General features: G+C 46.5%; 1 protein-coding gene across 2 annotated transcripts in view; it reads left to right on the forward strand.

Moving 5' to 3' along the window:
• Positions 1-19,107, forward strand: part of MDGA1 (MAM domain containing glycosylphosphatidylinositol anchor 1) — a 143,284-nt gene that overhangs the window by 44,220 nt on the left and 79,957 nt on the right. For both annotated transcript variants that reach the window (XM_082048129.1, XM_082048128.1), the window contains 4 exons: positions 3,461-3,600; positions 6,403-6,577; positions 11,070-11,266; positions 14,102-14,234. In XM_082048129.1, coding sequence (XP_081904255.1) covers positions 3,461-3,600; positions 6,403-6,577; positions 11,070-11,266; positions 14,102-14,234 — 645 coding nt within the window. The remainder of the gene's footprint in view (positions 1-3,460; positions 3,601-6,402; positions 6,578-11,069; positions 11,267-14,101; positions 14,235-19,107) is intronic.

Genomic DNA, 19,107 nt, shown 5'->3' on the forward strand with positions numbered 1-19,107 from the left:
ACCTCTGCTTTGGGGTTTGCCAGCCTGAGGAGAGGGTTTCTGCACCAGCAGGATTTAGCAAAACAGCAAGCCTTGTTCTTCGTGGAGAGTGTGTGAGATTACTTCTTCATCTCCAGCACTTGGCTTCATGCTCCTGCCTTTCTTCACCCTCCTGAGGGTGTTCTGTGGAAGCGTTTACTCTGACAGGCATGGTCCAGCCCTCCTGTCGTGCTGTGGCAATGCACAAACTGTCCGCATGCTGAAATCCTCTAGGAGACCTGGGATGATGACAAACAATAATGTGTTCTTTCTGTTCAAGCACATTAAAAGTGCAATTAATCCTCAAAATCTCTCTGCTCATCTGTAGCACGGGATGAGGTGATTTTCCCCAGCCTTTGTGTGCTGTGGCAGGCTGAGCTTGCAATAGAGACCTTCTTGAGTCTCATATTGTGATTTAATCCAATCCCATTAAGAGCTGGGTTGGTTCATTGCTCAGCCCGCACCACTTCAGTAACGTCAAGTTGTAACCAAAGGCAGAGTTTCTCAGACTTCTATGCCATTTACCTGAGTGCTTTTCTTTCCAAGACAACCTGAGGCTTTCTGAGCTCTTTTTTGAAAGATCTGGGTTCATATGGGGTTTAAGACATGGGAAAATGGTGGTTGTTCTGCTAAGGATGTGGTGCTGTGAAAGCTGGATGTGCACACCCTTGCTTCTGAGCTTCATTACAGCTCAGTGGATCCAGGGAGATTTTGGGAGAAGAGGACAAAACTGTGACACAGGGCTTATCTCTAGGGTTGCTGTTTTGCTGATCCTGTGCCACTGTACCTAATGATTTTGCTGTGGAAATTCCCCATGTAGGATGGCCTTTAGGCAGGTGGCAGGAAAGGGTTACACAAGACAGGTGAAATTATGAAAGTGGGATGGGCAAAGGAAAAAAGAGTGTAAGTTGAAAGACTTGTAATCTATACCATGTGGAGTACAGCAGAGCAACTTAAGGAAACACTTAACTGGGAGCTAGAGCTGCAGGTAAATATACTGATTCTCCATGGGGTGGCTGAAAATTAGTTTTTGCAGCAACATCATGTTTGCAAAAGGAGAATAGAGCCACCAGCCGGCAAATGCAGCCCAGAGACTTTGAAGAGAGTTTATGAGAGCTTTGCTGCTGCAGGGTGCCAGGACCCCACTGAAATGCAGGCAACAGAAGTCGGGGATGGGGAGGGTGGAATATGGTGCAGGATGGAATGGGGCAGCATGTCTCTTCTAATCATAGGGCATGGATTCTTCAGCATCACAGCCTGGGTCTGGGCACTGTGAGTGATGCTCTGCAGTGCACGTGGGGCTAAAGATGTGATGGTAGGTTTGCAGAGGATTGATCTGAGGGCTGAAACAGCATAAGAGGCTCTCATTTGGATTAAGGTGTATTGGCAAAGGTTATATAGGCTTCAGTATTACTCCTCTGCCACTGTTGGCTTGACAACCATTCATGATGTCTTTTTCCTTATAAGTCACTCTTTTACTTGATGTATTTACATGCTGGTATGTATATCCACAGATGTATGTGAGCACATATATAGGTTACTGCTTTCTCCTGAGTTCAACAAGACTCTGGGGCAGGGGATGGTCACTCATCTGCTCAGTTGTATCAGTGAAGCTTTGACAGCCGGTTTCAGCATTCCATGATGCTTGAACGATGGCAGGCATGTTCCTGGAAGCCCTGCAGAAGGGGAAGGCAGGAGAAGCTGAGCGATTTGTCTGTGTTTGTGCCATCATATTATTCCAATACACATGTTGCTTCTGTGAGTCAGCAGTTTGGACAGTAATAATTTTAACAAAGTGCCACCACACTGTAAGGGCAGAAGAGGTGCAAAAGGAGGGAGTAGCTTGCTGCATGTGCAGTGCTGCTGCCTGGGTGCTGGGTAGCCGTGGCAGCCTGTGAAGCCCCAGCAGCAAGAGTAGCTTGCTGCCCACTAGTCCTGTAGCCACTCTCATGTCACTGCTGCTTGATCAGTGCATTGTGGTGACACCAGTGTATAAAGCCTGGCCTCAAAGGCAGATCCTCTCCACTGCCTGAGCCCAGCCTGCCCTAGGTCTGTGCTGCTGGCAGTTTAAACCAGCTGAGCATTTCCCTTGCCCAGGTCATTGGTTTTTAGAGTGTTTTAGTCATGCCAAAAGAATGAAAGAGAAGAAAAAAAAAAAAAAAAGAAAAAAGGTAATTTGAAGCTCAACTAACCTTGATGAAAAAGTGGGTGCCCAGTTCAGTTTTAACAGGTTGTGCAAAATCTGTGCTTGTTTCAGAAGTCTTACTAAGGCTCATTGCTTTAAAGCCTTTGATCATCTCAGTGATTTGTTCATTTGCATTGTATGTCACTAATGGGAGCTCGAGCTGAGGCTCCATGGTCACCTGGAAGAGTTGTAGTGAGATGGGGAGGTATCACAGGGAGGCTCTCACTGAGGCACTGATTCATAAACACATTTGTGGGTTTCTCTGTTCCTGGAGTTTTCCCCTCGAACAATCACAGGTGTCCTGTTGGGCTGCACAGTCACCTTCAATACATCTCAGCTGCTTTGGTGATCACACAAATGCTTTTTGGAGTAGGGAGCCAAGGGCTATTTGCACAGGACTCTGGAGCTGAGGCTTTTTTTGTTATAAAATCCTGTTCTCCTGAGCTTGTCAGGGATGCAGTGGGACATAGTTGCTGTTTGGGGTCATAAAGTTTTTAAATTTTGGTCTGGGAGCTTTTTTTCCCATGTATTTTTCCACTGCACTGATCTTCACTCATTTTCCTGCCTGGACTGGCAGTAACTGGTCTCTGCTTGGAGCCCTGGCTGGAGAAATCCCTGGGGATTAAGAGTACCCTGATCCCACAGAGGTTGTTCCCTCTGGTTCAGGGCTGAGATAGGTTGCTGTATAATTTGGGAAAGACTTGTTTTTCCCACAGCATGTGGTATGCCTGTTCTAGGGATGTGTGCTAAAAGCTGCAGAGCTTCAAGGCCCTTTCTGACTCTGCTCGGTAGTTATCCTGGCCTCCTACAAGGTAAATCATAATAATCAGGCCTGTTTCAGACAGGCGTAGAGCAGTTGTGATTTGACCAGGTCTCTGTTTTTAACCACTTGCACATACTCCTCTCTGGGAAAGATGAGAGCAGGGAATTCTTAGTCCTCAGCTTCTGCAGGAGGGTCCCCCCAAAAAGCTCCATATTCTGCTGTTCAGTGCCTAGACCTGCTTATTCCAATAGGACCAAAGGTATTGAAAAGCAGCTGATACCAGCTGCCCAGGAGATGGGGAAAATCGCTCTATTTTGTATCTCCTGAGACTTTTGTGTCTCACACGCAGCACTATCCGGCTCTTCCCCTCTGTGGCTTAAGAGATGGCTCTGTCACCCTGCTGTGGGAGCAGCCGCCACCCTGGGCAGTGGGCGTCAGGGGCTGGGGTGCTGCTCATTTCCCTCTTTACCTTTCCTTTTCTCTGCTCTCCACAGCTCCTGCTCAGGCCCAAATCATCCATGCCGGGCAGGCATGCGTGGTGAAGGAAGACAACATCAGTGAACGCGTTTACACAATTCGGGAGGGGGACACACTGGTCCTGCAGTGTCTGGTCACAGGACACCCCCGGCCACAGGTAAGCTATTGGTTTTGCCTCTCACCTGTGTTCTCCATGGCATTTCTTTGTAGTGTCCATGTAGAAGAGAATTGTGGGCAGTGGGGTGCCTAGCTTTCTCCTACATGTTGAAGTCAGGGAGGGATGCCCCATAGTCCAAGCACTAGCTTGTTAAGCTATGAATCATCTAGCCTTGCTTTCATGGAAAACAGTCCAAAAAGCTTTGCAGGAGCCTACACAGACTTTCTAGTGGTCTTCAGTGTGTGAAATCCCCCCCAAAACTGAAAGCCTAAACTGAATCCTTTGCACAAACTACCCTCATGTCTTTAACCCTCTTGCTACAAAGCAGGAACAGCCTGAAAAGGCTGTGCTGGCCATAGGAGTTGGTCCTTCATGGTCCCTCAGTCTCAGCTTTTCTGAACGTACAGCCAAGGGGACCCTGCTTGGAGGAATTTGGGAAGTTATTTGTGGTGCACTCCACTGAGCCCCATGCAAAACCTGCTGCTCATTGCTTTATGGCCCCCAACCAGAGGCAGATTCAGACTTGCAGTGCTGGTTATATCCACACTACGGTCAAAGTCACAGTTCATTGGAGAGGTACAGAGCTGAGTTTGGCTAATTGCTGTTGTCCTGCCCCAGGGTCTCTAGAGGATTGCATCGCCTCAAACCCCATGCAGCCACCTCCTCACCCTTCAGATACATAAGCAGGCTGGTTTGATGTTAGTGTGGATGTGTCTACAGAGGTGCTGGACCACAGTGTGGGTCTGCCTGCTCTGGGACAGAGTCTTCTAGGGGTGAAAGCTGGTGCACACTATGAACTGGATGTGCCAGAATACAGTCAAGGGAGCCAAGTATGCTGCATGTGCCTTCTTAGCTCCCTTCTGCAATCCTGCCAGAGAAATTTGTGCTGAGAAACCATGCATCTACACGCACCAATCGACACTTCTGTGGACTGCTTTGTGAGGAGCTACTTGGCTATGAGATGATGACAAAGGAGAAGGGAGAGAGATTCAGCCAGCACGATTTGAAGTGGTTTATCCATCACAGCATATCCTGGGAGCAATAGAAATGAAATTATCTGAGCCAAGCCAGCAAAAATGACCAGCCTAGGCTTGTGACAGATATGGGCAGATAATAGCTGTGTACGTCAGAAATTGGGAAGATGGTAGGGCTGGCCCTGCCTAAGGATGTTGAATGTGCGGGAAAGGGCTGGCAGGTTGCAGGGATTTGAGCCTGGCTAGCCAGAGAAATTGCTGGAGCAGAGTCTGATGCAGACAGCATGCTGGTGCAAAACACCGTGGCTTATCATTGCCCAGACATGCACAGGGGACACCAGAGCGTGGAACCAGGCGAAACCGGGAAGGCTGGAACCCCCGCACATAAAATGTGGCATGCATCCTATCTCTGCCCTCCCTCCACACGGATGGATTTCTTTCCCAGCTAAGCTCTTACCCTAACCTTTGTTTAATCTTCTCTTTTCCCTTCTATCAGTCAGTCATTAAAGCATGAAGATGTGGCCAAATTATTAAAGGAGATTGAAATTGAAAAGATTAAAGAGCTGGCTGAAGTGCCCTTGCAACAGGAGACCCTGAGAGTCTTGGGGCCCTCGGACAATTCCACATAAGCCTACAAAGGCTAAATAAATCCATGGTCATTAGCTCTGACAATCTGTTCAGCTTAGTGCTCTGAGATGTAGATACCTCCGCTCTTTCTAGAGCATCAACATCAATCAAGTCATGGCAGTGAGCTTTAGGCAAAGTCTGGTGGAGTGGTTAAGGTCTCTGGTCCATCTTGTCTGTGGCCAATGTTGAATGAAAGTTGATCTTCTTTCTGTTGGCTGATCTTACTGGACCTCAGTCCCAGTCTCTAAATGGGTGCTAGTGTGGGAGACCACCAGTCACCAACCTTTAGAAGGGAGGTGGCAGATATAGGAAAGCAGTGGGCTCAAAAACGCCATCTCTCTCCTTCATCATTTGGACTGTAGAAAACAAGGGGGAAGCTTGTACTGCCACTGCTAGGACTGCACCTCATTCCAGACATAAGAATAACCATTCAGTCTTTGGGACTACTGTAGTCTTGCCACCATTCACCATGAAATATCATGCAGCTCTCTTGTCTCCGTAAGCCAGGATTTTAAGACATGTAGCATAAGGGCAAAAAATGCAAGATAGCTTGAAATCTGAAGGGATTTTTTTCTTTTCTTTTTCTCTGTCTTTAAAATCAAAGCAAAAGCTTGTGTGCTGCAAAAGGATAACTTATAAAAATAACATACACAGAGGTTCCCTGTGGGAAAGGGGCAAGAGACAGATAGCAATTGCATTTTCTCACTCTTACTTGGAAAAGCAAACAACAGAAACAGCGTTGCTGTCCAGAGAAAGATGAAAGTGTGTTGACTGCAATAAAAGCTCTGTAGCTGTGAGCTGATGTCTGCTGTAGTTTTGTGGCATATCAGCCACATGGGGTCCTGAGGCTTAATAGTGAAATTCCTGTGCTGTGCAGATAGTGGTATAAAACTAACCAAGCTGCTGGGTTTACAGGACCAGAGCAGGAGCAGTAAACATGCAATGTGTGTCTGGGTGAACCAAGGGGGTTATCCTGGACACTTGAGTGTGGGGACTGGGGATGGATGAGAATTAGCAGCTGGTCTACTGACACATACTGAGATCAATTGTTGAACTTTGGTAAGGTCTGCTGGTGCTGTAGGGCCCATTTTTGATAGTGACTAGCGAGGAGGGGGAAGAGGAGCAAAGGAAGCACTGCTGTCCCTTGGGATCTCTAGTTTGTGTCATTCATTGCATTTCTCTTGTTTTTTTTCTCATGCAGGTGAGATGGACCAAAACTGCTGGCAGCGCGTCGGACAAATTCCAAGAGACGTCAGTGCTTAACGAGACCCTTCGGATTGAGAAGATCCAAAGGCTGCAGGGGGGCCGCTATTACTGTAAAGCAGAAAATGGGGTTGGGGTCCCTGCCATCAAGTCCATTCGAGTAGATGTGCAGTGTAAGTCGTTTAGCGGCAACCCAGACCTTCCCACAGTTCTACTGCATGTCTCTGCCTTGCTGCGGGGCCGGTGGGGAGCTGCATCGCCCTAGGACCACACGCACCTGATTCTGGAGCGAAGGGACTGGTGTGGTGGCCGTGCGTCCATTTCCCCTAGGAGATTAGATCCATCCATTCTTATCTATGTGCCATGATATCTATCACTGCCAGGGGTCCCTAGCACTTGTCTGGGATGTAGAACTGTAGATGGCTTTGGCTTCCTTTGTCTTCATTTTGAAGCTGACAATGCTTGAAGCAGATCAGTGCTTCTTGAAATTAGTAGTGTCTCAGATGCTTGGGGCATTCCTGAAACCAGTGCCCTGCTCCCAGCATTGCTACCTCTGTAGCATGGTGAAAAGAGAGCAAAAGAGCCTGGGGTGTACCTGAGGAGGCTGAACTGTTAAGGGGTGAATGTAAAGAAATCTGGAGGACCCTGTGGTTTCGGTGACTCAACATTTCTCTGGCTGGTTACCGTGCCCATCCTTCTTGTGTCCTGGAGATGCTGTTAGCAGTTCTCCACCTTGGGCCCCAAGTTTTGAAAGTTTCTCATGCTGGTTAATGTTGTTTATTCTTGGGCTGCTGTAGCCAAAAGGCAGGGAAGTTAAACTTATCTCACAGCCCCCATATGGAAGGAATCCAAGATTTAAGGTCTAGGCAACTTTGGAAGAGATTTGCTCTCTTTGGAAAGATTACAGTTCTGCTCATTGTCCTTGGCTATTCACTATTCCAGTTTTCTCCAGCTTGAGTAACACCAAATTCCTCTCCTCACTCATATCTTCTGAGAAGGCCTAGCCAGAAAGAAGTTGATGCTAAAAAGATGTAAAGTGTGATGAAGCAGCTGGAACTCTTCCCAAGCCTGTCATCACCTGTTCCCACACTCCTTCTAGCAAGACGGTCTTTTGAGGTGCACTGTGGTTATTTGTCAGCGGAGCAACTTCCAGGCTTCAAAACCCAAGTACCTGCCTGGAGTCTGAGCAGAACTTTGCTGCCAGCAACTCCTTCCTGACTGCTTCCTCTTAGTCCTACTGTCCAGCCCTGCAATTATGTGACCCTCAGAAAGTATGCTGTAGACTTGAACATCCTTAGGCTTTGGCAGGTTCATAATCTGCAGTTTTACTATTGGGTTGGAACAGCTCCCACCTCTGTTCCTTCCTTGACATCTACGCTGGAAAAATAGATTGCTTCATCAGCAGCCACTTTGGATAGTATGAGCATTTCTTCATGGGCATTTCATAGCTTTGTTTGGAGTCCTGACAACCATGTAGATCTGCTTGTCTTCTCTGCCCATGTCTTCTCCTACATCTGGTGGGCACATATGAAAACTTTCCATTGCAAAGGGGACTTGCTTTTCCAAGCCTCAATATGACACCTTGCCAGGGCCTGTGTCTCTAGGAAGAAGACTGTGGCATGAATCTCGTTATGCCCTAAGGGCACTCCCTTTACTTCTCGGGTGCAGGCTGGAGCTAGAGTGATGTAGTGTCCCAGGGTCCCTCATGCAGCTGTGGCCTGTAGAACTATGGGGCTAATGGGGTGGCCAAGGGCTTTCTCATACTAACATCTACTCTGCAGATGGACTTGGTATTGCGCCTCTGATCTGCTCGCTTGTTTTTTGGGGAGGAGGGACTATTTTCTGCTAGTATTTGCAGTAGGTACAAGGGAACACATAGGAGAAGCCATGTTTTTTATTGAACGCTCACCCAGGCAACCTTCAGCTGAATGAACCAGGTTTTGAAAACAAAAAACCCTTGTTTCCCCAAATCCCAATTTGTAGTTAGAGGTAAGTAATCACCCTCATGTGAACCTTGGTGTCCTTGACAACTAGTGCTAGTCCTCACTCATACTTTCAGTATTAGACAGAAAGATTGTGCAGAGACCACCATTGGTGCCAAGAGGATATTAAACCTGTGTAACGAGTTATTCCTTTGCCCCAAGTAGACATCAAGTGAGGCTTTAAAGTATTGGTTAGATACTGGCAGAGAGGCAGCTGCTGTTTTGAGTATTTCCATGTGTGAGAGGGGGAAAGTAAAGAAAAAGAAAGAATGGATGTTTGTAACCTTATACTGTGGATGAAACATCCCTTGTGATCATCTTCTTGAGCAGCCTTGGGCCAGATTTGTCATTTGTGCAGCTCACTGACATCAGTGGTGTTACTCGTACATCAAGGACATACATATCATCGTGGGTCTTATTTTAGCTTTTCTTAGGAGGGCTAGACTTAGAGCTGACTGCTACAAAAGAAGGCTGAAAGATTCAGCAACCAAAAGAAAGGTGTTTTGTGAGTGGGGAGTACCTGGGAGCCAGGAGACCTGAATGAGGTATCTTCTTTGATCATCAAGGGAAGTGTTTTGCCATGCATCCTGATGAGAAATGGAGCCTCCAAAGGATGGTAGCCACAGAGTTACTCGTGTAAAGTATAAAAAAATTAAAGGAGGGTTAAGGACAAAGAAGGAGGGAAGAGGAGAGGCTGTGCCCAAGGTCCTGGTCCGAGAGAATTTGGTGTAAAATTAAGTCACCTTCCAATCACGCAAAGAGAGCACTGTATGGAGGGGAGCCTTTTCTTCTCTACCTATGTCTGTTTGTCTACAGCCTCATCTTGTTTTGTTTCCTTGTTGTTGTTGGTGGTGGTTTTGTTTGTTTGTTTTGTGTTGTTTTTTCTTTTTTGGGGGGGATTGTTTGTTTTTCCATTTTTGTTTGTTTGGGTTTGTTTTGGGTTTTTTTTGTGTGTGTTTAGATTTTTTTTTTGCTTGGTGGTTTGGTTTTTTTTGTTTTCTGTGTGTGCTGGGGTGTTTTTTTGTTTGTTTGGTTGGTTTTTGGTTTTTTTTCCATGTCAGTGTTCTGCTAATGGCTCTACTTATATCTCTGAGCTGTGGTATGGTCAAGCTGACAAATCTCAGGTCCCATTACAGTTCCTGTCTACCAAGCATACAGCTCATTAAAATATGCAAATCCACAAGTTGACACTTGTGATTCAGCAGAGAACTTATGTTATTTGGATGACACTTTAGCAGAAACTCAGCCCTGCTTCTCCCTTCATTTCTGGGAGTCAGTTTTCCAAACTTACAGATCTCTCAAATAAAATATCATGAAAATTCAGTAGCATAGGAGAGCAGGGGGTGATGAGCATGTGTCCTCTTGCTCTCTGCTAACATGTGCAGAAGACAGTGCTGGAAGCACAAGGAGATACTGGCTGTGTGTGCATCAGTTTCCACAGTTGAGTGTGGGGTCATAAAGCTCCTGAGAATGGAGAATTTCTTCAGCTGAGCTCAACAGATGTCTTATAAGACATGCCTAAGGGCACAGGGACAGATTTCAGTTTTAGGGGGCCAATTGGTCCTATCTTGTCAAATGGGATCCTTAACCCAAATCAGCCTCAAAGTGTTTCTGGGAGGAGAAAGATCCGCCCCCTCTGAGGCTTTCCTTATACTTCCTTGATGTCCAAACATAGATGTCTGGTGCAAAAGCCCAAGAATATGATCCCTTTTTAGCAGGAGGGTAGCCCTTGGGGAGCAATGTACCCTGGGTGGATGAAGAATGTATGATCTCTGCAGGGCTATTGCTTGTGTCCTTGCAAGAGAAGTGCGTGATAGTGATTGATCCAATTGTGACAGCTGCTTGTCTGGTGCAGGTGTTGTGAAGGAATTGAAAGGAGCATTTTCTGCAAGGGGAGAAAACAGAGAAGAATCTGATCAGTTTAGAGGTGGGTGATAGGGATGTAGTGAGTAGAATTTGCTGGCAAAGTCAGTACAGACCTTGAAGAAAATATTGGAAAAAAATAGAGGATATTTTAAAAGGAAGAGAAAGTGTACGAACCTTTCACAGTATTTTGCATCTTGTGTTCCCATGGCACCCCACAAGATTTGTTCCTTTCTAGGAGATGACTCTCAGTCTCAGCTCCTTGATCTTGTCCTGATTTCTGTTCTCACCCCTTGACTTGAAGGTTTGTCATGTCCTTTGTGTGAGCATCTCACAGCCATGGGCTTAGCCCTGTGATTTCAGGAGGGGTTTGGGAAGTGGAAAATGGGAGCAGAAGAGATTATGATGGAGCGGAGTTTCCTAGGGTTCTTCTGACCTCTCGCTAAAGTAGGGAGCAGTGATTTGGGGTCTGGGGTGCCACTGGGGAAGGTGAGGCATCCCACTGGTCTGAGAGGCATGTGGCAAGCAGGCGATATGCTTGAGGACTACATGGGGATCTGTAAACCAGCGTGTGGTTTCTATTCTCTGAAGGTTGTGTGGTTAGCGGGAGAGTTTTGGCTTCTTCTCTCTGTTCCCTTTAGCTATTGTTTGTGTTACCTGCCCTCAGATAAGCTCTTAATTCAGCAGTCATCATCAGCTAAACATGTGGGAACTTCCCCTCTTCCCTATGGCACCTGGAGCATCATATCTGTTCTGCAGGCTGTGTGTGTAGATCAAGCTTCACTAACAACTGCTGCGGCCCTCCTTACCTTCCTTCCAGATCTAGATGAACCTGTTCTCACCGTTCACCAGACCATCAGCGATGTACGTGGCAGCTTTTACCAGGAGAAGACTGTCTTCCTCCGCTGCACTGTCAACTCCAACCCACCAGCTCGCTTCATCTGGAAACGGGGAGCTGAGACACTTTCCCACAGTCAGGACAATGGTGTGGACATCTATGAACCCCTCTACACACAGGTGAAAAAAAGCAAACCTCCACCAGCTTGTGTTGAGTCTCTTGCTGATGCAGGGCACTCTGTAGTAGATGGTGTTTCCTTCTCTGCATGGATTACAATGCTGGGGAGAGTGTGGGGGGCACTGCAAGGAGCACCATCTCCAAAAGTGCTGGTAGAGCCTACTTCTTTACGGGGGTTCCCAGGGTACAAGAGGAGCAGAGCAGCAGGAGGGAGTGTGACACCCTGGAATTACCTTCCCATTTTTGGCACTGTCCCTGAGAGCAGATCACAGCTTCCCTAGTGATGTTACATGGGCTGTTGGATGGCTCAGACTAAAACCCAGGCAAACAATCCCAAGATTTAGTCCCTATCTCCCATTACTATTTATTTCTTCAGTTGAGTGCCTAAGCTCCATATATCAGGGGAAGTGCTTGCTGTTTAGCAGTGCGAGTGAATGGCAGGCATTGCTGTGGGATCCATGAGGCAAATGATGAAGAGCCTTTCCTAATGGCCACAAGCAACAGAGAGATCCCCAGCTGGCTGGGCACTTTCTGATTGTCGTCCTGTGACAAGGTGTCCACATCCTATCTGCTTCTCCTGCTTGCCTACATTGGACCTGCCCCTGCACAACCACATTACCCTTCTGAACACCACTTTCTTCACAGTAATTAGCCTGCCAATGCAGTGAGAGACTGAAGGGAATCTTTCTTTATCCAATGCACTCTTGGGCATGTTATCCTAAGCTGAGCTCTGGCTCTGAACATCCTTCAGACACTAAGCAGCCCCAGCACTCCCAGCAAGGCCATCAGGCAGCAGGAGGCAGCGATGGGTGGGAAGGGGGGGCTGAAATGGCAGCTCCCGAGGGCACCTGTTTCATCCCACGCGCCTTCCCACACTCCCAAAGCTGGGCCCTGAGCACACGCTGGCCGAGTTTGATTTCTGAGCGATGCCCCAGGCAACCTTTCAGTTAATGTAGTCGTGTTCATATTTTATTGAAAAACGCCATCTCTGTAGGTCGTGGAAATGGGCAGCCAAATGGAAACGTTCAGGGGGACGAGGAGAGAGACAAGAGCTGCAGGTTAGCGGCAGATTTGACGAAATACTGTCAGTCAGTGCTGCTGTTTGGCCCTGAAGAGAGCTTTGTCTAGTCCAGTGCTATGTGGCATCCAACTAGAACATTCCTGGCCTTAGAGAAAGCCACCATGGGCTCTTCCAGCTTTCACTAAGCTCAGTGTAATTAACAGGAGACATTGCTTAATGAGAGGATGTCTTAAGACTTGGGATATTTTCTTCAGCATCTGGCAAAAAGTCACCGTGTTGCAGCAGTAACGTGTGAATGATCCAGCATCCTGCAGCTCCCGTCAGGCAATGTTCCCAACATGATGGGTCATTCCAAGCTCTGAGAGAGGGTGTTAGGACTGCTGTGCTCACACAGGTATGCCCTTATGGTCCTCTTCTGCACACCAGCATAAACCTGTGCATTTGGGTTGGTAAGAACTGAAGTTAACAAAAACACACCTCTTCAACACTATTGAGAGGGGAAAAACTTGCTGGAGCTCGAGTGCACTACATTTAACAAAGCACCCTTTGCAGAGGTTCATAATATTGTTTTAGAGATGAACTGGTATCAGTGTCAGGTTTGGGTAGGCTTTTACATTAAAAAGGAGGTTAAGACTTTACTGTTTAACCTTTCTAAAACTTATTTACACTGAAGATTTATACACATTTACCCAACATTTACTAATCAATAAACAGGATACATATGACTCTGTAAGTAGTTGACGTGCACATTGTAAATGCCATCATTTGTGTGGCATAGCAACAAATCTCAGGGGACAGGATTTTCATAAGGTTATTGGTCTCCTAGGTATTTATATTTCTCATTTACTCAGTTCAGATTCTTGTTCTCTGTATATTAGCATGCCTGAGCTTATCGTCCAGTCCCTTGAGGATGTCCTCAAGAGGATTTGTTGTGCTGACACCTTCTCACATTTGCAGGCAATTATGGAATAGTTTCTCCAAAAGAGATTTAGGGAAACACAAGGAGAACAACAGCAATAAGCTGTCGTGAAAGACATATGAGTTGCAGGGTGTGCAAACCACAGGATGCATCTCAGAGCTTTCTGCATTCCATAAATAAAAATCTACGGAACGCATCTATTGCTAATTTAGCAACTTGATTCTGTTTCTATAACAAGCCAGTAACTAATGGAGTGCCATGGAATGATTTTGTCATTTGTTTATTACCATAGTATGAGAAAAGGCTATCAAAGTCTGTACAGTCACTCTGGATTTACACCAGCATAAATGAGATTAAAATTTGGAGAACAGAGATCAGAAAGTTTTGGGGAGTTCTTTGAGTAGTTATCTGAATTATCTTTTTTCCCCTTGTACTGCAAATTTTTACAGCGTAACTGTTGAACTTGGCATATTTAAGCCATATTAATCTTCTCTGATTTACGTTGGTTTTGCAATGTTGAGACCTCAGTGACATCCCTTGGATTCCTACCAACCTCTCAGTGTGAGATCTCGGGGTCTGTTCTGGGACATTTGAGATTTTTCAAGTTCAGCAAGATGACTCTGATGACAGTTGATGAAAAATTATGCCTAGACCTGTTTGGCAGTGCTTTCAGGTTAAATGTCAGTCAGTTGCTGGGTGTTTTGAGAAATCCTGGAGGTAGAGTTACCTCTGCAAACATTTTATGTCACCTTTATATATAGCTAGGGGGGCTTAGAGTCTGCACAGTTCCTTGAGGTTTTGATGGGAGCTGCTGGCAGATTATGGACTTGCAATGATGAGATGTGCTTTTGTACACCTGTGTCTTTTTTTTCCTTCCTTTTTTTCCACAACTCCCAGGGTGAAACCAAAGTCCTGAAGCTGAAGAACCTGCGGCCCCAGGATTACGCCAGCTACACGTGCCAGGTGTCCGTCCGCAATGTGTGCAGCATCCCTGACAAATCCATCACCTTCCAGCTCACAAACACCACAGGTAAGAGGGGACACAGAGGGTCCCCACAGCCCTCTGCCTCCTTGTCTGCTCAACAGCCATTACCCCTGCAGGAGGGGAACACAGCACCCTGTCCAGGGCCTGGAGCACCTCACATTCATGTACATGGCTGCTGGGATTACAAATACTTCATGCAGAAGTTTTGTGGCCGGGGATGCTCTAGTTTCTTGTAGCTCTGCATACAGCCAGTGCCTTGGCCAGCCCTGCCATGAGATCATTAAAACAAACTACGTGTAGGTGTTGAGGCACTATGTAGTTTTTAATCCAGACACTGTTTTATTTATTTATCATTCTAAGTGACTTTAAAAATAGATTCGATACAGTCCAGAGTGGGGCAGATGCTCGGGAGTTCTTACAAATAATTCATTCCTGTGTGACTCTGGCCTGGTTTGCCAGGATGCGCTCTCAGCACCTACCCGCTAATGGGCTCCGCTGGTGCCGACATTTATGGAAAGCAAATACCTCCAGTGCTTTCCCAATAAATAAATTTTACACTGCTATTTATACTGGCAGTACTTGAGTGTGCCTCCAGTTGCGAACAGAATCAGTTTGGTGCCTCTTGCTTTGACCTGCGCTAACTGACTGGTAACTATCACGTAGCAAATACTTGCAAGGACCTGATTTCAACCTGTCCATGGGAAAAAACAAACAAACAAACAAACCCAAAACCACACCCACAAAAACAAACCCACCCACAAAGCCCCTACATGTATTGAATAGTTTCAAACAATAAGTAAATGCCAAGAAATCGCTTCCAGCCCTGGGGTATTCCATGATCAGAAAGAAAGGCATTGTAGTTGTTTGAATTATTCACCTCTCTAATGTAACACAAAGCAGTCTGCATCCCTTGTGTCATCTTTGCGTAATGGAAACAGAACTCTTTTGATGTTGCCAACTGTTGATGGGCTATTGTTGATACCGTATAAATTATGTTTATTGATCTGACGTGAGCCCAAGGTGCCGAACAGTGGTTACTTCATTTTATATAGAAAGAAGAAAAATAATGAGATTAAGAAAGTGAACTATAGCTAATGTCAGAAAAAAAATATTCTCTACGTAGTAAGAACTCTGAACATGTCTTGAGCATCTCACACCGCTGCCTGAATTTCTCTCAGGATGAGACTGTAGCGAATGCTGGAATATTCCCTTTATAAACTTATCTTGTGCTCATGATGAAGAAAGTGATCTCATACAGCTCTTCCTCCCTGTTGTGTCTTTACCTTTGAAGAGTTAGAAAACCAAATTTCTCTTCATGTCCACTCCCCCCTGCCAGCCCAAGCACAGGGAAACTATTCTTCTTTTCAGGCCAGCCCCATTACTTGAGTGAGAAAGACATATTTTCAGGTTTTAGCCAGACCAGAAAACAGTCATATGGGTGAATTTACACCAATTTCTTAGGTACTTACCTAAGCTCTGAACCTGAACCACATAACACATATATCTAGGGGGGTTTTCCTGTTTTTTAGTTATAGATGCCTATTTATACCTAGTTAACAGTGGACCCTGACACTGAAAGCTCAAAGGGGTCATGGAAAATGTGTCCTGGGCAAATTACATTAGAAACTGGCAGTGAAAGTGAAGCTGGCATTGCGGTGTGAGCAGTGTTTGTGTTGAATAACACAAGTGTATTTAACATGAAATATTATCTGGCTTACTTGCCCTGTAGGTAGTATTGTACATAGAAGTGAAAACATTTAAAGAAAAATTTTTAATTCTCTCCTTTTTTGGAGAGGTCTTTTCTTTCTCTTTTGTGCTCGTGCTTTAGCAGCCTCTGTAGCCTTGGCTGTCCCCAGAATCCTGAGCAGCTTCGCCCAAAGGGTGCTGAGGCGCATGGAAATCAGTCCCTTAAATATTTATAGACCAAAGAACTACAGACCTAGAGGGGAATTGGTGGGTGAGGTCACGTCGGGCCAGGGGAATCTTCTCTTCCCAGTTTGTGTGCTGTTCCTCATCTGGCTCACTTTGGCTTCTCTGGCAGGATTTGCCTTTGGGCAAATTGTAGCCTCGGGCAAGGAGCTGTGCTTCTCCCGAGCTGTGTGTCAGCAGCTTGGCCCTTGCAGGATGGGATGCGTTCTTGGTCTGCAGCCGTAATGAGAAGGAGGTTTCCCCTGCTCCTCCTCTGTCCTGCTGCTGTTGTGTGGCTCTAGAGCAGCAGCTTTGGTCCGCAGAGCCACAGGACCAGCTCAGCGCTGGGTTATCGTCACCTGCTCCAGCAGGGTCAGGCTGACGCTTTCCTCTTTTCTTGATTTCTGTGAAATTAAGCAGCCCAGCTGGTTAATTCTCCTGCAGTTTTACTGCAGCAAATTGGACTTCAAAGGGAATTGAAAGCGACTCTTTGTTTTTAATGGTCCCCGTGCTGCTCGGCAGACTCCGCCAGCAGGTTTTCTGAGCCAAGAACAAAAGGAATTGCCACAGGTTACAAATAAATGAGATTCATCTCCTGCATAACAATGTCTGCAGACTGTTAACCTCTGTCTGCTGACAGGAGTGGGAATGGGAGCCCATGAAGGCTGCCACAGCCAGGGCTCCATTTTGGGGCACATCATGGGAGTTTGCTGCCTGGAGCTGTGTGGCTGACAGCTTTGCTATTTCCCTGCCTCCCTCTTATATGCACATACAGCCTACCTGGAGGCAGTGCTTGCACCAGCATGTCACTTTTCTTCCATGTTGCCTTGCCCAGAACTGGGCAAGGTGAGCGTTGATCAGCCATATGCACATCAAATGCTGCCACAGCCTCGAATCTTACCCAGAGCCTGCAGGACCTCTGGTTTGTGCTCCCCAACTCTGACATCTACTTTCTGGACATAGGCTGGTCTCAGCCTTTCTGTGACTCTGACAGGGATGGATGGAGAGTCCCAAGCAAGCTTTGCATCTGTCAGTTTGCCTGTGCCCTGTGAACCTGAGACCAGCTCAGTGTCAGAGGGCAGGAACAGCTGTTTGATGTCAGCTACACTCAGCTGACAGACTGTTAGTGACAGAAATGTGTCCTGCCTGACCATGGTGAGTTGGGATATTGCATTCCTGGGCATCTCATGAAATCACCTGGAGCTTGGAGAGGATGTGCAAATCCTTCCTTCGCTGATTAGTGTGCATTAACGCTTGCACACTGTTTGTAAGACTCCAGCAAAGAGATCTGTCAAAAGCTCTGAGCGTGAGCTGTGGTCTCCTGAAATTCAAGAACTTCAGCCACTGTCCTCAAAATGGCCAGTGCAGATGGCAGAGCACTCACTTTCTTCCTTAGGCACAGCTGGCCACCTCTGGCACAAATAGAATCATAGAATCATTTCAATTGGAAGAGACTCTCAGGATCATCGAGTCCAAACATAACCTAACACTGTCACTAAACCATGTCCCTAAGAACCTCGTCTAAACACCTTTTAAACACCTCCAGGGATGGTGACTCCACCACTTCCCTGGGCAGCCTGTTCCAGTGCCTAACAACCCTTTCCATGAAGAATTTTTTCCTAATATCCAATCTAAACCTCCCCAGCACAACTTGAGGCCATTTCCTCTTGTCCTATTACTTGCTACTTGGGAGAAGAGATCAACAAATAGCATGCACTGTGGCCAGGGAGAGGACATTTGACTTAGTGCATCAAAGCAATATCTCAGCATAGCAGTAGTTGCGCTGTTAAATTATGGTGCTGGTTCTGAGGAGCGAGTAGTCCTCCTCGCCTTGTTTGTATGGGCTGTAATTCAGAGATCCAACACAAATCCAGCACAGCTCATTAACGTGAGGTCCAGGGAGAGAAGAGGCAGAAATAATGATGCTGTTAAATCAGGCTTCATGAATATGGAACAATGTCTTATTTTGCATTATTATGGCTGTTACTTAAAACATACTCCCTGCCTTTGTGCTGGGGATTGCTACTTTCTCAGCTCCATCTGGATGGAACCAGTGATGATGCTGACAAGGGCTTTAAAAGGCTTTTCATGGGATGAAATAGAGAATGGAAAGGGAGGGTTTTTGGATCAGTTGTTGGTGTGGCATGTAGTGAGAAGGGCACAGAAGTAAAATAAACAAAAAAACAGGTACTAGGGTGTTCAAAGGAGATGTTGTTTAGACATTTTGAATCAGTCCTAGTTGTTCAGATGTACATGAGAGACAATCCCTGTTACTTGGTCTATAGAAAAGTCTATTTGACACCTCTGGAGGCGAAGGAGGTGAAGTAGGTTAGGAGCAGGTGCGGAGCTGCTGGTCATGATCTGTTGTGGTGCAGACAGGTCCTGGTCCTCTGTGTCAGGCTCTGAGCTGCAAGGGCCAGCTGCATGGCAAAGGCTTTGCCTCTCAAAGATGTCTGGTTGAGTGTGAGAAGTGGAGAGGCATATTGTATGATAGCTGAGGTCCTTTTTTTAATGGTAGACCTTCCCCAAAACTCCTTCTTGAAGTGACAACTCTGTGGGAGGAGTGGTTTAATCTCAGCTGTCCTTGAACACAAACAGCTGTTGGGTTCAAGCAGGCTTCTTTGAGCCTGTCCTTTCTCCTTCACCTCTCCATCAGGGTGGAGCTCTGGTGGTCAGGCAGAAGGAGCAGGCTGTCTCTGGGCATGGACCTGGTGCTCTGCCTGACCTTCCCTTGGGACTGTGAGAACCATCCAGCAAACACAGACATCCCAGGGAGCTTCCCAACCTGCTTTGTTTCAGGTCCTGAGATGCTAAATTCAATCCATGGCTGCAGCTTCCTGTGCCTTGTGACACTGAATCTTCTGTTCTCCTGCTTTTTTTTTTTCCTTTTCTTTCTCAGGGCTCAGTCCATTCTGCTATTTCTGTCCAAGGCATAAGCAGACTAACTGGGACTCATACAATAGTGTTGCAGCAAGGGGAAAACAGGTGCTGTAGCAGGAGCTACCAGTCA

This window comes from Streptopelia decaocto, assembly GCF_964273445.1.
Source record: "Streptopelia decaocto genome assembly, chromosome: 3".
In the NCBI taxonomy this organism is placed as follows: domain Eukaryota; kingdom Metazoa; phylum Chordata; class Aves; order Columbiformes; family Columbidae; genus Streptopelia; species Streptopelia decaocto.